We start from the raw sequence: 20078 nt of genomic DNA, 5'->3' as shown, positions 1-20078 counted from the left end.
ACATCACCCACTCTAAATGCCGCCCTGTGAGTGAGCAGTATCATGCACACCCAATTCTCAGTAACAGAGCATGCTGTAATTTATATAGGATTCAGTCATCAGCAAGGGGGAAATTTCAGGTTCAGGGTATGACTGATACAGACTAACATCTTGACAGCATTTCTTCATACTTAGTACAAAAAAAACTTAACAGACATTGACAGCTTCAGCTCTGCAAAGGATGGTTTTTGGACAAAGCATCTGGAATAAAAATGCTCATTAAAATTTTCAGAAGTGGTGAAGAGGGCTGGCACAGTGGTTAGCACTGCTGCCTCACAGCAGCAGGCTCCCGGGCTCGGTTCCCAGCTTTGGTCACTGCCTGTGCGGAGTTTGCACATTCTCCCTGTGTCTGTGTGGGTTTCCTCCAGGTTCCTCCGGTTTCCTCCCACAGTCTGAAAGACATGCTGGTTAGACGGACTCGCCATGCTAAATTCTCCCTCAGCGTATCCGAACAGCCGCCGCAGTGTGGCAACGAGGGGATTTTCAAAGTAACTTCACTGCAGTGTTAATGTAAACCTACTTGTGACTAATAAATAAATATTGAATAGAACAGAATGAACCTCCAGCTCTACTTTTGGCATTACACGTCAAGGCGATTTAATTCATTGAGGTACAGCAATGATACTTGCTGTTTCAAATGGTAAAATTTCTACATTTTGCATTGAACATTTTAGGTAATTCAATACATTAAAATGAAACTCTATCAATTACCTTACGGAAACAAAATTTTGCTTCTGGTATCGGCGAAGTGAAACAGCTCTCTCTTGGAGCCAGGGAAAACCAAACATGATGTATCATATTTTGCTTTTAAACTGAACCTAACAATATCACTAATTCCAAAACAATACTGTGGCTGCAAGAGCAAGTCAGAGGCTGGGAATCCTGTGGTGAGGAACCACCATTGTGGGTGGAATCTCAAACAATGATGAGACAGAGTACAGGAATGAGATAGAGAATCTGGTGAACTGGTGGAACGACAATAATCTCTCCCTCAATGTCAACAAAACAAAGGAGATTGTCATCAACTTCAGGAAGCGTAGTGCACAATACGCCCCTGTGTACATCAATGGGAGTAAGTAGAAAGGGTCATAAGCTTCAAGTTTTTAGGTGCCCAGATCACCAACAGCCCATCCTGGTGCCCCCCACCCCACCATACTAACACTATAGTTAAGAAAACCCACCAATTTCTCAGAAGACTAAGGAAATTTGGCATGTCAGCTACAACTCTCATCAGCTTTTACAAATGCACCATTCTTTCTGGTTGTGTCACAGCTTGGTATGGCTCCTGCCCTCTCCAAGGCCGCAAGAAACTACAAAGCAACGTAAATGAAGCCCAGTCCATCACGCAAACCATCCTACCAACCATTGACTCTGTCTACACTTCCCACTGCCTGAGCAAAACAGCCAGCATAATCAAGGACCTCACACACCCTGGACATTCTCTCTTCCACCAGAAAAAGATACAAAAGTTTGAGATCATGTACCAACTGACTCAAAAACAGCTTTTTCCTGCTGCCATCAGACTTTTGAATGGACCTACCTTGCATTAAGTCAATCTTTCTCTACACCCTAGCTATGATTGTAACATTTACATTCTGCACCCTACTTTCTTCCCTGCTCGGTTACGCTGAGGGAGAATTGAGCATGGCCAGTGCAACCAACCAGCACGTCTTTCAGACTGTGGGAGGAAAGCGGAGCACCCGGAGGAAACTCACGCAGACACGGGGAGAAAGTGCCGACTCTGTATCGACAGTGTGCTTTGTCTGCATTGATTGCAAGAAACAATACTTTTCACTGTATCCCAATGCATTTGACAATAATAAATCAAATCACCTCCTGACTCCCCAGAATCTGTCCACCCTCTATAAGGCACAAGTCAGGAGTGTGATGGAATACTCTCCACTTGCCTCGATGGGTGGAGCTCCAATAACACCCAAGAGGTTCGACACCATCTAGGACAAAGCAGAAAGGCACCCAATCCACAACAATTTATTCCTCCGTCACCGACTCACAGTAGCAGCAGTGTGTACATCTATGAGATGCTCTGCAGGACCTCACCAAGGTTCCTTTGACAGCACCTTTCAAACCCAAGACTGTTACCACCTAGAAGGACAAGAGCAGCTGATGCCTCGGAACATCACCACCCGCAAGTTCCCCCCTCAGCCGCTCATCATCCTGACTTGGAACTAAATTCACTCTCACTGCATCAACGTGCTGGAACTCCCTTCCTAACAGCATTGTGGGTGTGCCTGTATTGCATGAACTGCAGTGGCTCGGGAAGGCAGCTCACCACCAGCTTCTCAAGGGCAATTAGGGATGGGCAATAAATGCTGGACTAGCCAGTGAGGTCCACATCGCTTGAATTAATAAAAAAGAACTGACAATGAAGCTTTATTGGCCTGGCCATCTGAAAATTAGTCAGCTCTGAACTTCAAGCAACCACGTCATCCATTCGAACCTTGGCAAAGTGCCAACCGATGCAATTGACAAAAGATCCTTTGGGTTTTATTTCAAGTCCAGACCTTAGTCATTGTTTTGCCAGTTCACAGCATTTACATTGGTAAACTTGGTCTCTGTGGATTGTTGGCAGATTTATTGATCCTGTTTTGCTGCTGCGGATACAGAAATTAGATTGAACCTTGCTGAGCAGGTAGTTAGGGTAGTAGTGTCGTCAAAGACCCTGGGTGGGCTGGGTTGCAGTCGTCACAAGTCGCAACAAAAGGCCAAGCTGAGGTCTCCCTAATCACAGGACCCACAGCCATTGGCAGATCCAACAAATTTCCAATTGTTAAGGTGGACAGGCTGGAACCTCGAGGGGGAAGGGATGCTCACAGGCGAGGCTTCTTCAAGAAGAGGACTTGCTTTTACTTTTGGTGGCACAGTGGTTAGCACTGCTGCCTCACAGCACCAGGGATCCAAGTTCAATTCCAGCCTTGGGTCGCTGTGTGGATTTTGCACGGTCTCCCAGTATCTGCATCCCCTGGGTGCTCTGATTTCTTCCCATAATCCAAAGATATGCAGTTTGGGTTGATATGGCTGTACTAAATTGCCCCAGGAGCGGGGAAATACATGGGGATAGAGCCTGGGCAGGATTGCTGTTGGTGCAGACTCGATGTACTGAATGGCCTCCTTCTGCATTGTAGGGATTCTTTGAGTACGCAACACGAAGGCAACAGGTAACCCTCTCCTGCTTTCTTTTCTCTAGACATATTGACCATTATAATTGAAAGTGGGGAACTCCTATAAGTAACTCAACCATGAGGCATGAAGAAATTAGCAGAGCACCAGCCGCTGGCGGTGTCACTTTAGTCCCCTGCTGTGTGATCCATCAGATATTCCAGTCCAAGTCAATAAACGTTTAACTGAAGAGCGATGTAATAGCGATTGTTTTGATAGCCCAGGATCAATCTCGACTCCAGCTCTGAGAGATGACAGTCTTCGAGGGTGTTTCAACGGACAGTGTGAAAGGTTCGAAATCTCAGACAGCCACGGGGGGCACGTATCAAGGTTATAGCTAACGCATGCAGCTGACAGAGGATTTAGACAAATGCTTATTGGGTTCATAATCAATCTAACAGGGCCATTAACATTGCAATGAGCAACATTAAGTCGAAACCCTACAACTCCTTTTAACATAGATCGATGGAAATTTATTATAAACCAGCTGACACCACATCCAACAGTGTAATGCCCATTTTCAACCGGACTCTTGATGCTTTTTAAAAGCTCTCTCTACTTATTCCGCCATCACCATCCATTTTTTTTTAACACATTGCTCAGTTGCCAAAGAACTAACTGATTTCACACACTATGGAAACCATTCCACAGGAAAAAGAATTGTTCCCTGTTGTCGTTAGTAAGATTATATAATAACACATGGTTAACCGATGATGTTCCCCAGAGCTTATTCTGGAGTGAAAGGAAGAGCTTATCTAACCAAAAGAAAAACCCAAAGAGGATCAATACTACAATGAAGGGAAAATGTACAACTTAGAGAAATGGGTTGAGAAAAGCCGATAGTTTGATTTATTATTGTCACATGTATTAGTATGCAGCGAAAAGTATTGTTTCTTACGTGCTATACAAGACAAAGTATACCGTTCATAGAACAGCAAAGAAGAGTGCAGAATGTAGTCATAGCTGGCGTGTAGAGAAAGATCAACTTAAGATAGGTCCATTCAATTTATCATTGTCGCGTGTATTAGTGTACAGTGAAAAGTCTTGTTTCTTGTGCACTGCACAGACAAAGCATACTGTTCATACAGCAGGCAAGGAGAGAGTGCGGAATGTAGTGTTACAGTCATAGCTAGGGTGTAGAGAAGGTCAACTTAGTGCGAGGTCAGTCCAGTCAAATATCTGGCAACAGCAGGGAAGAAGCTGAGTCGGTTGGTATGTGACCCCAGAATTTTGTATCTTTTTCCTGATGGAAGAAGGTGGAAGAGAGAATACCTGGGATGCATGGGGTCCTTGATTATGCTGGCTGCTTTTCCGAGGCAGTGGGAAGGGTAGACAGAGTCGATGGATGGGAGGTTGGTTTGCGTGATGAACTGGGTTACGTCCACAACCCTTTTGTAGTTCCTTGCGGTCTTGGGCAGAGCACCAAGCTGTGATATAACCAGAAAGAATGATTTCTATGGTGCATCTGTAAACATTGGTGAGAGTCGTATCCTGAAGGCTGATTGCAGCCTTCATTTCTGATTAAGATAGAGATGTCCGCAGGCTCACAGCAGAACTGAAAGATGAATAAAAGCAAAAGAACGTGGATGTTAAAAATCTGAAAAATAAAGAGGAAGTGGATGGGATTTTCTGGTCCTGCCCAACATAGATTCAGAAATTCCTACTCGAGCACAATGGATCTTTTGCTGGTCTATCAAATTATCAGCCCCGCCCAGGTAAATTATGCCATATTTCATCCTTATTTTCACATTCTTGTGGCGAGTGGGACTGGAAGATTTAGGCAAGAGTTAGAAAAACCCAGCAGGTCTGGCAGCATCCGTGGAGAGAGAAACCAAGCTCACGTTTCAAGATTGAGGGGGAAATCTCTGTAAAATTCTACGAGGAACTAGCAGGGGATATGCAGAAAGGATATTCCTCATGGTGGGGGTGCCCAGAATCAGGGGTCACAGTCTAAGGATACGGGGTAAACCTTTGAGAAGATTCCTCTGGAATTCATTATCATAGAAAGTAGTTGAGGCCAAAACATTGAATGTTTTCAAGGAACAGTTAGATATCGCTCTTGAAGCAAAGAGGATCAAAGGATTTCGGGGAAAGGCTATTGAGTTGAGTGATCAGTCACGATCATAATGAATAGCAGAGCAAGCTCAAAGAGCCAAATGGCCTATTTTCTGTATCCTACAAGTCCATATGACACTCTGCCAGAACTGCTGACATTTTTCAGCATTTAGGAATACTAGATAACAAGTATTATATGTAACTTGAGTGAGGATTAGGGTTAAATCATGGTGTATCGGTTAAAATGAGCTGTTAGCTATTCTACGCTATGCGGAGTTCCAAAGCCATCTCATTGATGGCAGATGTAAGTTACCGATTTAAATTGTACCATATTTCGCCCTTTTTTTCACATCCTTACTTACACTTGTGCCCATTGGTGAATCAGTGGGAAAATTAACAAGAAAGAATTCTCCAGCCGTCCATGTTGGCGGGGTTCTCCGGTCTCACCGGCCACACATCCGCGGATTTTCCGCCAGCATGGGATGATGTCAATGGGAATTCCCATTGACAGTGGGGGGGGAACCGGAGAATCCCATCACTAGTAAACCACACACTACCTCCCACTGGCGGGAAACACACGGCTGGGAGGCTGAAGACCCCAGTCCAACGCCGGCACATCCACATCAAGGCTGAAGAATCTCATTCAGATTGATAGTAGATTGCCCACATTCTTACTTTGAATGGCAGAGTTGGCTAATTAATGAGCATTACATAGGCTGATTGAAATGTGTTGGACGTAGAAAATTCATCTGAGTTAAAAGCTGAGTTTATGCGTTTTATTGGATGAGTAGAAGTTTGAGGCACCTCCTTGGGCTACTGTTAACGTATCCTTGTTTTCTTTCAGTCTTCAGGCACCAGCGTCACTGTGGACATAGCTGTGATGGGTGAGGCACACGGATTAATTACAGATCTTCTGGCTGATCCTTCCCTGCCGCCCAATGTCAGTACCTCCTTAAGGGCCGTCAGCAATCTCCTCAGCACACAGCTGACCTTCCAGCCCGTCCACAAGCCCAGAATAAATCCGTTAGTGTCGTTCAGTGAGTCCTACGCGGGCTCTGACTCCGAAGAATGCCCAGGAGAGAAACTCACGATCCCAAAGGTATACCTAGAGATCTTCCATTTTCCTTTGATCGTGTGTGGGTCGGCAGCAGTCTTCACTTGTTTGATGTTGGTGTATCTTTTCCTACGACCGAACAAATCCCTCGTCCACCCGTGCACAGCGACCTTTGCTGTGGAAAGTCAGGATTTCTCATATCTTCCAGTGACAGCCAATGGCCGTCCTTCAGGGAGGAACGTATGTGTCTAAAGAGTCAGAATTTTCCAGACCTGCCCATCAATCTGTCTCAGATGACGGTGGGAGCTGGACAGTAGAAGCAGATGGTGCCGCTGTGAATAATAGTGCTGCGGGTTAACAGAATTGGGGATTGTTCATACTTCAATTGCAAGCAATCAAAGAACTAACTTCAGAAAGTAAATTAAAGAAAAAGGTTGAGTAAAGAAACTTAATTGCTCTAACACTTGGCCGCAGAAGCTCCCCACAATTCCCATCTGCTTTTAATTTGTACCTGGTCAGCTGAAAACCACATCATTTTGCCATTGGTTGTATTGTCTACAGGTCAGTTGACCCTGACAGCATATTACCATTGGTTACCTGATAACCAGGATGACAGAAGCTTAGGCCAAAATCTTACCACCATTCACGCTGGCGCGATTTTCCCATCCCGGCTGCCAGGAACGGGGATTTGGCTGGGCGCCAAATTCTCTGATCTCGCTGCAGCGGGAGTGTGGCGTGAATGGCTGGTAAGGTCGCACCCTTAGTCTCTCCTTGTGGGGTCCAAAGGGGCTCCTGCTCCACTGGACTCCAGCGAGAGAATTTTCTTTCCGTGGACCTCGCTAGCTTCTGATCAGGTTCACACGTTGGGAATGTAAGAGTCGTGAACACGACAAGTGCTCCCATTGGGCGATGAACAAAATCCCACGGAGGCCCCTGGTGTGGCACAGTGAGTGTAGAATTTCTGTTCAGTTTGAAGGTGTGCGGTCAAGTGACTGCTGAGGGGAACTGAGCAAGTTTAGTTACGGGTCGATGTCAGTGAAACTGAGAACCCACTTGGTGCAAATTCTAAGGACGGAAAGACATCCCAATGAAGAGGTTAGTGTGGGGCTTGGGTGAGTGGCAGGCAAGTCTTGCATGAACTCTTTGTGGGGTTGGTTAGATGGCTGGAGTATGATGCCAACAGCATGGGTTCAATTCCTGTACCAGTTGTGGTAACACATAAAAGTCTGCTCTTTTTCCCATTGCCTCATGTTTGATGTGAAGTGATGCCTGTCAAGCTATCAAACTCATTTCTCTCACTCTAATGGAGAGAGAAATAATGGAGAGAAAGAGATAATGAAAGGGAAGGATAGGGTAGAGGTAGAGAGATTCTTCTCGCTCAGAAAGGACAGCAGGACTAGAGGGCACAGCCTCAAGATAAGGGGGGGACAGTTTAGAACGGAGTTGAGGAGGAACTTCTTCACTCAAAGGTGGTGAATCTCTGGAATTCTCTGCCCGTTGAAGTGGCGGAGGGCTACCTCGCTAAATATATTTAAGTCACGGGTAGATTTTTGACAGATAAGGGAATTAAGGGTTATGGGGAGAAAGCGGGAAAGTGGAACTGATCCACTTCAGATCAGCCATGATCTTATTGAATGGCGGGGCGGGCTCGAAGGGCTAGATGGCCTACTCCTGCTCCTATTTCTTATGTTCTTATGAGAAGCCAATGGTCATTCATGGACTACACATAATTACCATTTTGCTGGGTCAATGGCAACTAACTTTAAATGAATCGCTGGAGGTGGCAAACTCTTTACCTGCTTATCATTTATATGGACCCAAGAGGTAAAGGAGTATTTCTTCAGGCTTCCTCAGCTGTACAGGCCTTGCCTGGCTGGTCATGACCTTCTCCTTAGCCCCTCTCCCGAAACATACCTGTAGACCAGCTAGGTGCCGAAACCTCTCCCCTCCTGTGACCGTTGTTGGCTCGATAGGTGGTTATCCAACCATCAGACAGATGGATCTGTGGATTTGTAAGAGGAAGTTTAGTGAATAAGCCAGTCAGGCGTTCCAACACACAGCCCACCAGTTTTACATAGATGAGGCCCATGGCTTGGTTTCCAGTGTGATTAGCCTGAAATCCTCCACACATTGGAACAGAATGTTGTGTGGGTGTGTGTGTGTATGTGTTTTGGGGGGGGGGGTTGTGGGTGGGGCAGGGGGGTGCGCGGGCGGGGCGGGGGGGCGTTGTAGTGGTGGTGGGCAGGTAAAAGGATACTGGAGACATCAATGATTTGAACTCTGTGTAGGTCCACGATAGCTGCATTGACGTAGCGATCGTAGATCTATAAGCAGTTGCACATACAATTGGGATCGGAATTCTTCAACAGTTGGCGTCGTTTCTCGGTGAACGATTTTATAGAATTGAACAGGGAAAAGACAGCAGATACGACAAAGACCTTGTGGTCCATTAACTTTCCCTTTTGAGATGTTTCATACAAAGCAGTCTTGGATTCTTGATTGCGTGTGAGTGTTGTGTCTGAGGAAAATACTGTTTAAAACAATAATTGCCCTTGACTAGCTAGGTGGCTGTCAAACCATCAGGAAGATGGATTTGTAAGAGGAGGTTTAATGAATAAAATGCATAAATATCCCTTTTATCGCAGTCTTGGATAAACTGAGCAACCATTCTATATAATTTGATTTAATCAACTGTTTATTCTATTTACAAAATTGCAGCATTTTTCTTTGTTTATAATACTTTAAGATGTGATGAAAAAATCTGTTATTTAATTTATAATTGATATTTTACTCCAAAAAGATGAAGAAATATTTATTGAAGAGATTTTTTTTGGTAGAATCAAGGAACTGCAATTGCATTTGTGATATTGTACTTTCCCACTTCTGCCTTTAGGATTGAGCTGAATTAACTTAAGACAATATTGTCCACACACACACCTGTCTTTTTGAAATCGGGCTTATTGATGATTTCAGCTGGTTGTTGAACCCTTTTGTTTCCTGCAGCGATTGAGGAGAAGTCTTCCTCCGGGATTATTGAGACGGATTTCATCCACATGGACCACGACAACCTCTGCCACTGGCCTGCCCACCATGGAGCCTGGGCCTGTTAGGAGGGACCGCAGCGCGAGCATCAAACCCTCCCATGAAGCCCCATCGAGCAGGTACTCAGAACTTGGTAAATTTGGATGTACAATGGAACTGTACTTTTATTGCACAACATAAACCAAAGCAAAAACCACAAGCCTGTGGCGATCACAAACAGGTCCCAACGGGGGCAATAGTATAATGATAGTGGTGTTTGCGTATTCTCCTGTCGTCTGCGTGGGTTTCCTCTGGGTGCTCCAGTTTCCTCCCACAGATGTGCGGGTCAGGTTGATTGGCCATGCTAAATTGAGCCTAGTGTCGGGGGATTAGCATGTGGGGTGAGGGAAATAGGACCTGGGTGGGATTGTGGTCAGTATGGACCTAATGGGCTGAATGGCCTCCTTCTGCGCAGTAGGGATTCTATGACCCACTTAAGGGCCTGCTCGGTGTAAGGCTCGATATACGAACTCCACCTGCTAAGTTAATCCTCAGAGAGCTTATATTCAAGGCGTCCAGCTGAGAGGTCACACAAGTCCTGGGACTTATCACAATGTACAACTTCTGTGCCTGTGACCAGTGGAGCCAATGGGTTTTAACGGAGATGGGTGTTGACTTTAAGTTTCCCAACAAATGTTCCCGATGCATTGCTCCGGAAATTATTTGTGTCCGCAAAATGGAAGGGTGTCCATTAGCAAAGCAAAGGAGACATGGATACAGGTCTGTTCATTACTCTCTCACTGAAGTATGAAAATGTTGCAGACAAAACAGATAAATATTTGCTTATACCTTGAGCGTTCTTGGGAGACTGCATTCTTCCTCGTGCATGTCATGAGGGCCGGCACTAAACAGTCGTGGGTCCTGGGCACCAACAAACTTCCTGCACACAATGCCCATTCCGCGCCCCCCTCCATCGTTCACCAGGCCTTCCTATCATGGAGCCGGGGTCAGATAACCGGACGTATCCACTCCCCCCCACCCCCCCGACCCACTTCATCATTAACAGACAAATATGGAATAAAATGCCTGAAACATTCAATCTTGTGAAGAGCTGTAGAGTATCTGCACTGCAGAAGGCGGCCATTCTGCTCATTAAGCCTACAACAAATGTCCAAAGGAGCATCCTATGCGCCGTTAGCATGGCCTAACCCACACATCTTTGGCTTGTGGGAGGAAACCGGAGCACCCGGAGGAAACCCACGCAGACATGGGGAGAAAAGCCAATTCCTGCGGATGCTGGAATCTGAAACCAAAAGAGAAAACGCTGGGAAATCTCAGCAGGTCAGGGCAACATCCGTAAGGAGAGAATATTGGAAAATTTGGTGTCACGTGGTTCCCATTGGAAGCATGTGACGCAATCACGGTCAGACAACCAAGCCTATCCACTGAACCCGCCCCCACCATGCACCATTCCCTGCACACTCCCCTCTCCCCCCACCCCACACACCCTTCCCTGCACTCCCTCTCCCCACCACACCAACCGGTCTCTAATTCCAGCTTTGCCTGCTGTGCATTTCTAATGACCCAATCACTAGTTTTAACTGTTTAATTTTACAGTAAGTTATGCCTGCAATTGCCTTCATGAAGGGTCCATATTCTGTTGACATGGTTAATGTGGTCGTGAAGCCCAAATTCAGGGTTTCTTCAGGTTTAACTGCCCTACCTTAAGTCATAGTGACTCAAAGGTGACTTGACAACGCATTTTCAGAAGTGAGTTTAATCAGTTTGGGCGCTCAACTTCCTGAGGAGCCAGAGGAGGCCAATCAGTTTTTTGACCATACAGTGAGATTCTATCTGATCCGTGATCTAACCCTGCCCTTGCCCCAAACCAATGAATAGTCCAGGTTAACATGCATTTATCAATCACATCTCGAGAGTTGGCATCTGTGACCGTTTTTCACAAGAGCGTTCGAAAATTCTAACACCTTCACTCCTGAAAGAAAAGCAAAATACTGGAAATCTGAAATAAAAACAAAACGTGCTGAAAGTGTAGTCAAGAATGCGTAAAAGTAGAACACTGCGGATGCTGGAATCTGAAACAAAAACCAAAAATGCTGGAAAATCTCCGCAGGTCTGACAGCATCTATGGAGAGACAATAGAGCTGACTTTTGGATGACCCTTTGTCAGACCTGCTGAGATTTTCCAGCCTTTTCGGCTTTTAATCAGATCTGTTCCGATGACGGGTAATAAAATTGAAATAGACGTGGGAACTAACAGGCTAATTACCAACCTCCCTCCCCTTCCCTCCCCAATTCACCCTCACCCCGCCCACCCTCGCCCCCTCCAGCTGTTGAATCAATACTCCTCGCTGTTGGAAGAAGCAGTGATGGTGGCAATGATGATGACTGTGTGTAACTCTACCATAAAAATGGCTTGGTATCACTGTGACTGACTATGCTGGCTATATCCGAAAGTAGTCATGATGTGAAGATGCCGGCGTTGGACTGGGGTAAACACAGTAAGAAGCCTCACAACACCAGGTTGAAGTCTAACGGGTTTATTTGGTGGTGAACACCACTAGCTTGTGGAAGCATTCCGAAAGCTACCAAATAAACGTTGGACTTGAACCTGGTGTTGTGAGACTTCTTACTGTGTAATTCCGAAAGGACATAGCTGCTGGACTGGATCTGCCAGACCACAGAATCCCTACAGTGCAGAAGGAAGTCATTCGGCCCATCGAGTCTGCACCAACCACAATCCCACCCAGGCCCCATTCCCATAACCCCACGTATTTACCCTAGAACATTATAGCGCAGTACAGGCCCTTTGGCCCTCGATGTACCCTGCTCATCCGCAGATGATGAGGGTACCAAGAAGCTTGAGCAACCTCCCTCATCCTCACCAACCTATCCAGCATAGACGCAGCAGTCCAAGACAGTATCAGTGGGGTAACCAACGCGCCAATCTGCATGGACACCAAATTCCCACCTTCACGGTGAGAGAACCTTCCAGCGTGTTGTGTGGAACTATCACTGTGACCAATGGGATAGACTTTGAACAGATCAAGCAGCTCAGAACTGGAGCTTCAGATGAATGTGTCACTCTGAGGACAGCACCTATAATGATACAACCCGTCCTCAGCACTTCCACTGCATTGTCAGTCTCAGCCTTGTACTCACATCTCTGGAATGGACGACTCCACATGCAACCACTGCGGGTGAAATGTTGGGGTCTTCACTCAGATAGGTTCGTGGAAGGGCAGTTGGAGTAACACTCGATAAATGCAAATTACTGCAGATGCTGCAATCTGAAACCAAAAGAGAAAACGCTGGAAAATCTCAGCTGGTCTGGCAGCAAGGAGAGAAAAGAGCTCGCATTTCAAACCCAGATGACCCTTTGCCAAATCTTTGTCAGAGCAACACTGTCCTTTCTTCATTAATCCTGATCACTGATCTTGCATGTCACCTCTAATCATAGAAGAAGGCCATTCGGTCCATCTAGTCTGCACTGATAACAATGCCACCTAAGCCTTATCCCTGGAACCCCACATATTCACCCCACTAGTTCCCTGACACGAAGTGGCAATTTAGCATGGCCAATCAGCCTAACCTGCACAACTTTGGAGCGTAGGAGAAACCGGCCTTTATAAATCGGAGTATCGAGTATAAAAGTTGGAGTGTTACAGTAAGGTTATATAAGGCATTGGTGAGGCCGAATTTAGAGTATAGTGTACAGTTTTGGTCACCTCGTTACAGGAAGGATGTAAATAAGGTCGAAAGAGTGCAGAGAAGGTTCACAAGGATGTTGCCGTGACTTGAGAAGCTGAGTTACAGAGAGAGGTCAAATAGGTTAGGACTTTATTCCCTGGGGCGTAGAAGAATGAGGGGAGATTTGGTAGAGGTGTATAAGATTTTGATGGGTATAGATAGAGTGAATGCAAGCAGGCTTTTTCCACTGAGGCTAGGGGAGAAAAAAAACCAGAGGGCATGGGTTAAGGGTGAAAGGAGAAAAGTTTAAAGGGAATATTAGGGGGGGATTCTTCACACAGAGCGTGGTGGGAGAGTGGGATGAGCTGCCGGATAAATGCGGGGTCACTTTTAACATTTAAGAAAAACTTGGACGGGTTCACGGATGAGAGGGGTGTGGGGGGATATGGTCCAAGTGCAGGTCAGGGGGACGAGGCAAAAAATGGTTCAGCTCAGACAGGAAGGGCCAAAAGGCCTGTTTCTGAGCTGGAATTTTCTATGGTTCTATGGAACACCCGGAGGAAACCCACTCAGACACAGGGAGAATGTGCAAACTCCACGCAGACGGCGACCCGAGAGCAGAATTGAACCCGGGCCCCTGGAGCTGTGAGGCACTGTGTCACTGTGCTGCCCATTTCACGCATTGCTGCTCTGTTCCGCCAGACCAGGGTCCTTGGAATAATGACATTGTAGGTGCAATTGATAGACCAGCCCCATGATTTTCAGTAGTCATTATTGTTGGTGCCCGTGTCTCCAATCTTCCGTTTGCCATGTGAATTCCAAAAAAGCCGAAAGTTCTTCAAATTCTGAGACTTGCGAGCAAACCACTCCTCCTCCTTTTTGGAATATTTTGGAAGCGTTATCCCTTATTTAAAGCGGAGTTGAGATCACTACGAGATCGGTCGTGTGCTTGTAGAAGAGCCAAGCAGGGGCTCAGAGGGCTGAATGGCCTCCTGCTGCTTTTATGCAACCCGGTATTGTGAATAATGTTGACAGGCTGTCCTCGCATGGCCTGGCCTGTCCTCACAGTGTAGCGCTGTGGGTAAGACTGTGACGGACTCCAGCTGGCTGTGCCAATGGTAAGGGAGTTGTGTGAGGCGCGTTACAAATATGGGATTTCTGGTCCACTTCACAATGCAAATGGCCAATTCCTCATGTGAACCGTGTAATACTTTTAAATGGTTGCACATTTAATGTCACCTTGTGTCTACTTGACGCACCATTCGAGCTAAAATTTCAGGACTCGGGTGTGTTCTGTTTGCTTAGCCCTGAGGCGTGCATATCATTTTTGACGCAGTGCCACAGAGAAAGTGATTTGCTATGTGCTCAGCCATATTTTACCCTATTTCTAAAGAAATGCAGAAAAGTTTGCCAAAAGCAACCTTTCACGAACGCAGTGTTTTCAAAGAAGTTTGCTACATTTTCACTAAGTAATGCTTTGAGTTTGGGAGTATGTTTTAACCCATAAATATGGATCGCATTGTGCATTTTGAGAATACTGGTGATGGGAAATTGGAAGCGTAGAGACCCAACAGTATCGAGAGAGGCCATTCAGCCCATCAAGTTTGCACCAACTCTCCGAAAGAGCATCCTCCCCTCTGCCCTATTCCCATAGCCCCGTGCATTTACCATCACTGATCCCCCTAACCTACACACCTTGGAACACCAAAGGGCAATTTAGCATGGCCAATCCACCTAACCTACGCATCTTCGGACTATGGGAGGAAACTGGAGGAAACCCATGCAGACACAGAATGTGCAAACTCCATCCAGTCACCCAAGGCGGGAATTGAACACAGGTCCCTGGCATTGTGAGGGAGCAGTGCTAACCACTGTGCCACAGTGACGTCCTAATGGGTGTTACAAGTGTTATGCATCACTGCTCAGTCACTGTGTTAGAGGAGGAATCTGGAGGCAGTCTTTCCTCATCACAGGTTTATTCAAATAACCCACGGAACACAGGCATTGTCTGACCTTTCCCACTTTTGACATGGATAAAAAGCTGTTCTTGTGTATACTTCAGGATAATGCCCTAAGCTTTCCCCAATTGGTAACAGCTGCTCTCACTTCTAACTAGAGCCCACACTTCAATGTGACATGATTTCAACATTAACGAGGAGTGTTCATAATCAGAAACCATAGTCTCTGCAACCCATCAACTCTTGAGATTTCTGCATTCATTAAATTCTGGCTTCCTGTGAATCCTCAGTTTCCATCACCCTACCATTGATAATCATGCCTCCCGCTGTTCAGGGTCCTAAACTCTGGAATGCTCCTCCTAAATCATTCCTTCTCTTTACCTCAAGGGGCTACTTCAAACCTCTCTCATTGACCAAGCTTATGGTCATCTGGACTAATATTATCCTAAAGTGTCTCAGCAACAAATTAGATTGACAACACTCCTGTGAAGCGCCTTGGCAATTAGAGATGCAGGCTACGGTTTGTTGAGAACAGTAAAATGGGTGGTGTGTCTTTTTGACGCTGAATCAGTCAAGAAACCAAATCCCAGAAACACTCTACACATCAATGCCCAAGGTATATGATGACAGGGGTGGCACAGTGGTTAGCCTCATCGTGCCAAGGACCCGGGTTTGATTCCGGCCTCTGGTCACTCTGTGGAGTTTGCATGTTCTCCCCGTGTCTGCGTGGGTTTCCTCCCACAGTCCAAAGATGTGTTGGTTAAGTTTATTGGCCATGCCAAATTGACCCTCGTGTCAGGGGGATTAGCAGGGTAAATATGTGGGCTTCCGGGAATAGGGTCTGGGTGGGATTGTGGCCAGTGCAGTGTTGATGGGCTGAATGGCTTTCTTCTGCCCTGTTAGGGATTCTGTGATCAGTGCCCAAGACACATGCAAGTCTAGTGAACAACAAACTGAAGTTAGCAACTGGAGAATTTCCTTGCTTGATGTAGAACCTAGCATGCAAACACCAGTGGCAAGGCAGTATTCATCGCCTGTCACTAGTTGCCCCAAGAGCATGAAGGATCAGCCACATTGTACGGAATTGGATTCACGTGTAGACTGAAGTGACAGGAATAAGAAATCAACTTCCCTGAAGGATATGTGCGAACCAGTTGGCTTTTTACACTTCAGGCAATTCCTACCCTTTAGCTCCAAAGTTAACACATCCGTGAAATCTAGTTTCACCATTTGTCATGGTGAGATTTGAATATTTATATTTTTCATTGCTCAGTCAGTGCTCAGCTCCAGAGACAAAATGCCTCAAAGTTTCTACACTTTCCTCTTAGTCTATCAGGCTTGAAACAACTGAAATGAATGCGCAGAAATTGTTGCAGCTAATGCATAGAATTAAAAGTCCGCAATTTGTGCTCGTAATGATGGGGAAACTGTCAGCGCGCACTGCCATTTGCAGACAAAACCAACAGCAATTTCTGGCATCTTTGTGTGTGTGGTTAAATGTAGAAATTGGCAAGTTGCTGTCAGTACAATCCTATTCCTCCACAGGGTATTGGTGTGGTGGTCTCAAATTGACAAAGAATTACTGACTTGACGTGAAGTTTATACACATTATTGATGTAAAAATCAATGCAAATATTAAACCTTGTTCAATCAGGAAAGCCTGAGTTTTGAATAGGCTACCACATCGTAACTACCTTTGAACAATCTCTCTGGTCTTGAAAAATATTATTTTATAAGTGTCATTCCCTTAGAAGAAGGTTTAAAAACTATTTGATCTTCAAAATTTAACATATTTTTTGAAGATTGTTTTGCAATTTATCTCCTCCCGTAGTCCCATGTACATATCCCAATCTTTATTTTGTTTCTTGCATAATGATTTAAATGTAAATTATATTCCTTGCTTCTTGCTTCCTGCTTTGTTGTCTGTGAGAAATCTTTAGTCTGATTGGTTGATCAGCCTGTTTGCTGCTGAGTATAGATCTCCTTGAGATGATTTCAAATTAAAAGTGGCATTGGAAAAGAGTCATTTAATGCTGCAGAGAACTCTAAATGTACGGTCAGCTTTTTATAAGGTCAATAGCGAGAACAGTCCTAGCACTGCTGGCCACAATGTCCAGGCCAATGTCAGCAGATACACGAGGTTAAGTTAAGCTTCCTTGCTTAAAAAAAAGTGCAAAGAATTTGGAAATCAGACACATCAGAGATTATTGTGCAGATTCAGCTTTTATCAGTGGTAGCACTCATGGCGACGAGTCAAATGTCTTTGGGTACAGATTTTTAAAACATTATTTACTCCATCCTGAAAGTCACAAAGCCAATGCTCAGAGTGGAATGGGTCAAACCCAAATCCATTCCTTGCTTGCTCCAAAAACCAAATTCAAAATCCAATTGAATCCAATTCATTATCCCCACATAGGATCCAAGCTGACAAGCTAAGGCATTGCACCCCATCCTGAGCTTGATCCAAGGCTAGTTCTTAGCCAAAAGGGAACAGATGCCACTCCAAAAGGTTCAGCATGAAGCCACGTTCACACTTCACCTCAGTACTTGAGGGAGTTTTTTTTTTCATTCGTTTGTGGGACATGGCGTCGCTGGTTGGCCAGCATTTATTGCCCATCCCTAGTTGCCCTTGGAGGGCAGTTGAGAATCAATCAATGTGGGCCTAGAGTCACGTGTAGACCAAACCAGATAAGGAAGGCAGATTTCCTCCACTAAAGGACGTTAATGAACCAGGTGGGTTTTTCCGACAATCAACAATGATTTCACAGTCATCAGCAGATTCTTAATTCCAGATTTTTTGATTGAATTCAAATTCCACCATCTGCCAAGGCAGGATTTGAACCCTCGTCCCCAGAACATTCGCTGATTTTCTGGATTTTCTAGTGATAATCGCACTGGCCATCACCACCCCAAGTCTGATGCACCATCAAAGATACTCTTTTGGATGAGGTATCTAACCTGTCTGTGCCCTCAGCTTGATAAAGAAAGATTCCCTGGTTGTTCAGTGCTTAGTTTAAAAGTGCTTACCCCCGTCTAATGCCGACATCCCCACATCTTGTTCAGAGACCTGCAGGATGTATCTCCTGCTGTTAAACCAACAAAACTTTTGGCTAAAATCAAGTGTAGTATCGACATGCTGTATTTGGTTGAAGTCATTAGGTTACATTTCAGCTTCATTTGAAGCAATTTTTAAAAGTGGCATCTCGGTCTTTTGGCTCAGATGCAAATGAGATCAAGCGTTGGAGGAGGAACGACAGCTACTCCAATCAGCTTGGATCATGTAGGTCAAACCCAAGACAGGAGGTGAGAGCCCTTGTCAGCTTGGATTGGGAATGTCTCAACTTGTTGGGACTCTGAATTGGACTTGATCGAATTGGAATAAAAACAAACAAAAAAAACTAAACTAAAAAACCATTATCTGGCTATTCTCACACTGCTATTTAAGAACATAAGAAATAGGAGCAGGAGTGGACTATGTAGCCCTTCGAGCCTGCCCCGCCATTCAATAAGATCATGGCTGATCTGAAGCGAATCAATTCCACTTTCCCGCTTTCTCCCCTTAACCCTTAATTCCCTCGTCTGTCAGAAACCTATCTACCCGTGACTTAAATATATTTAGCGAGGTAGCCTCCACCACTTCAACGGGCAGAGAATTCCAGAGATTCACCACCCTTTGAGTGAAGAAGTTCCTCCTCAACTCCGATCTAAACTGCCTCCCCACCCCCCTTATCTTGAGGCTGCGCCCTCTAGTCCTGCTATCCTTTCTAAGCGGGAAGAATCTCTCTACCTCTACCCTATCCATCCCTTTCATTATCTTATACATCTCTATAAGATCCCCCCTCATCCTTCTAAACCCCAACCAGTACAGACCCAGTCTATTTAGTCTGTCTTTGTGTGTTCTTGTGCGCAAATTGCTGTATTTACATGACGACAACGATTACATTTCAAAAGTGTCAAATTGGCTGCAAAGTGCTTTCCGGGGCTGCAGAAAGTGTTGTATGAACGCAAGTTATGATTTTTCTTTTCCTTATTTGCATTACTGCAATTGGTGTTTAAAATGTGAGGGATTAAAAATTAATCATGCAGATTGTTTCTGGGTAAATGGATACCTGGCTTTTCACTATCACTTCTCCGGCTCCTTTGATCGAAACAGTTGAATTCAATTGGACAGTGTGATCTGATACATACATCAGCTGTGTGGAGGGTGGCATGAATCATTTTTATGAGCGGTTAATGCATTTTATATCACGGCACAAATCAGCAGTTGAACTGAATGCAGGAGAATTAGGGAAATGACTCTGTAGGTCCTTAACATTGAATATGACTGGGACATAATTAAAATAACAAATTTCAACTACTACGTAAATATTGCCCTTGCGTTTTCCGCTAAACTGATTTAGCCCTTTAGTTCACCTTCTTTTGTAATATGTGAGTGAACTGAAATCCCACAATGTTGGCATTTGATTAAAAATGATTGGATTAATTTGAATAATGCGAACCGCTGCTGTTTCTGTACAGTCAGAATGATCCAGCTGCCCCATTAGACTGCTATAAGCCGCTTGATTCTTCCAATCTGTATTAGGGCAGCACTGTTCCTGCAAGAGAATATTTGAATTTTAGTGGAAAAAAATAGACCATCTTCAAGCTCTTGCTGTAATAAATAATTCTGTTGAATTGAGCTGGGTTAGCGCGCGCTCAGACCAGTTTCTACCTGACGACAACCTAAGAAAATGCTTCAATTTTGATCCTGCATTATAGAAACATAGAAAAACTGCAGCCCAATACAGGCCCTTCGGCCTACAAAGTTGTGCCGAATATGTCCCTGCCTTAGAGATTACTAGGCTTACCGATAACCCTCTATCTTACTAAGTTCCATGTGCTTAGCTAAAAGTCTCTTAAAAGACCGTATCGAATCCGCCTCCATCACCATTGCCGGCATCCCATTCCACCACCCTCTGAGTGAAAAACTTACCCCTGACGTTTCCTCTGTACCTACTCCCCAGCACCCTAAACCTGTGTCCTCTTGCGGCAACCATTTCAGCCCTGGGAAAAAGCTTCTGACTATC

General features: G+C 45.1%; 1 protein-coding gene across 3 annotated transcripts in view; it reads left to right on the top strand.

Annotated features, from left to right (window-relative positions):
- Nucleotides 1–20078, top strand: part of pde3a (phosphodiesterase 3A, cGMP-inhibited) — a 452164-nt gene that overhangs the window by 333887 nt on the left and 98199 nt on the right. For 2 of the 3 annotated variants that reach the window (XM_080207222.1, XM_080207220.1), the window contains exons 3-4: nt 6116–6370; nt 9329–9486. In XM_080207222.1, the coding sequence (XP_080063348.1) occupies nt 6152–6370; nt 9329–9486 (377 nt within the window). In that variant the 5' untranslated portion in view covers nt 6116–6151. The remainder of the gene's footprint in view (nt 1–6115; nt 6371–9328; nt 9487–20078) is intronic. The other variant, XM_080207221.1, reaches the window with a different exon arrangement.

The sequence above is a fragment of the Carcharhinus amblyrhynchos genome, chromosome 19, assembly GCF_965287045.1.
Source record: "Carcharhinus amblyrhynchos chromosome 19, sCarAmb.v2.hapA, whole genome shotgun sequence".
NCBI lineage: Eukaryota > Metazoa > Chordata > Chondrichthyes > Carcharhiniformes > Carcharhinidae > Carcharhinus > Carcharhinus amblyrhynchos.
The sequence above is the reverse complement of the archived record's forward strand: the minus strand, read 5'-3'. Positions and strand labels throughout refer to the sequence as shown.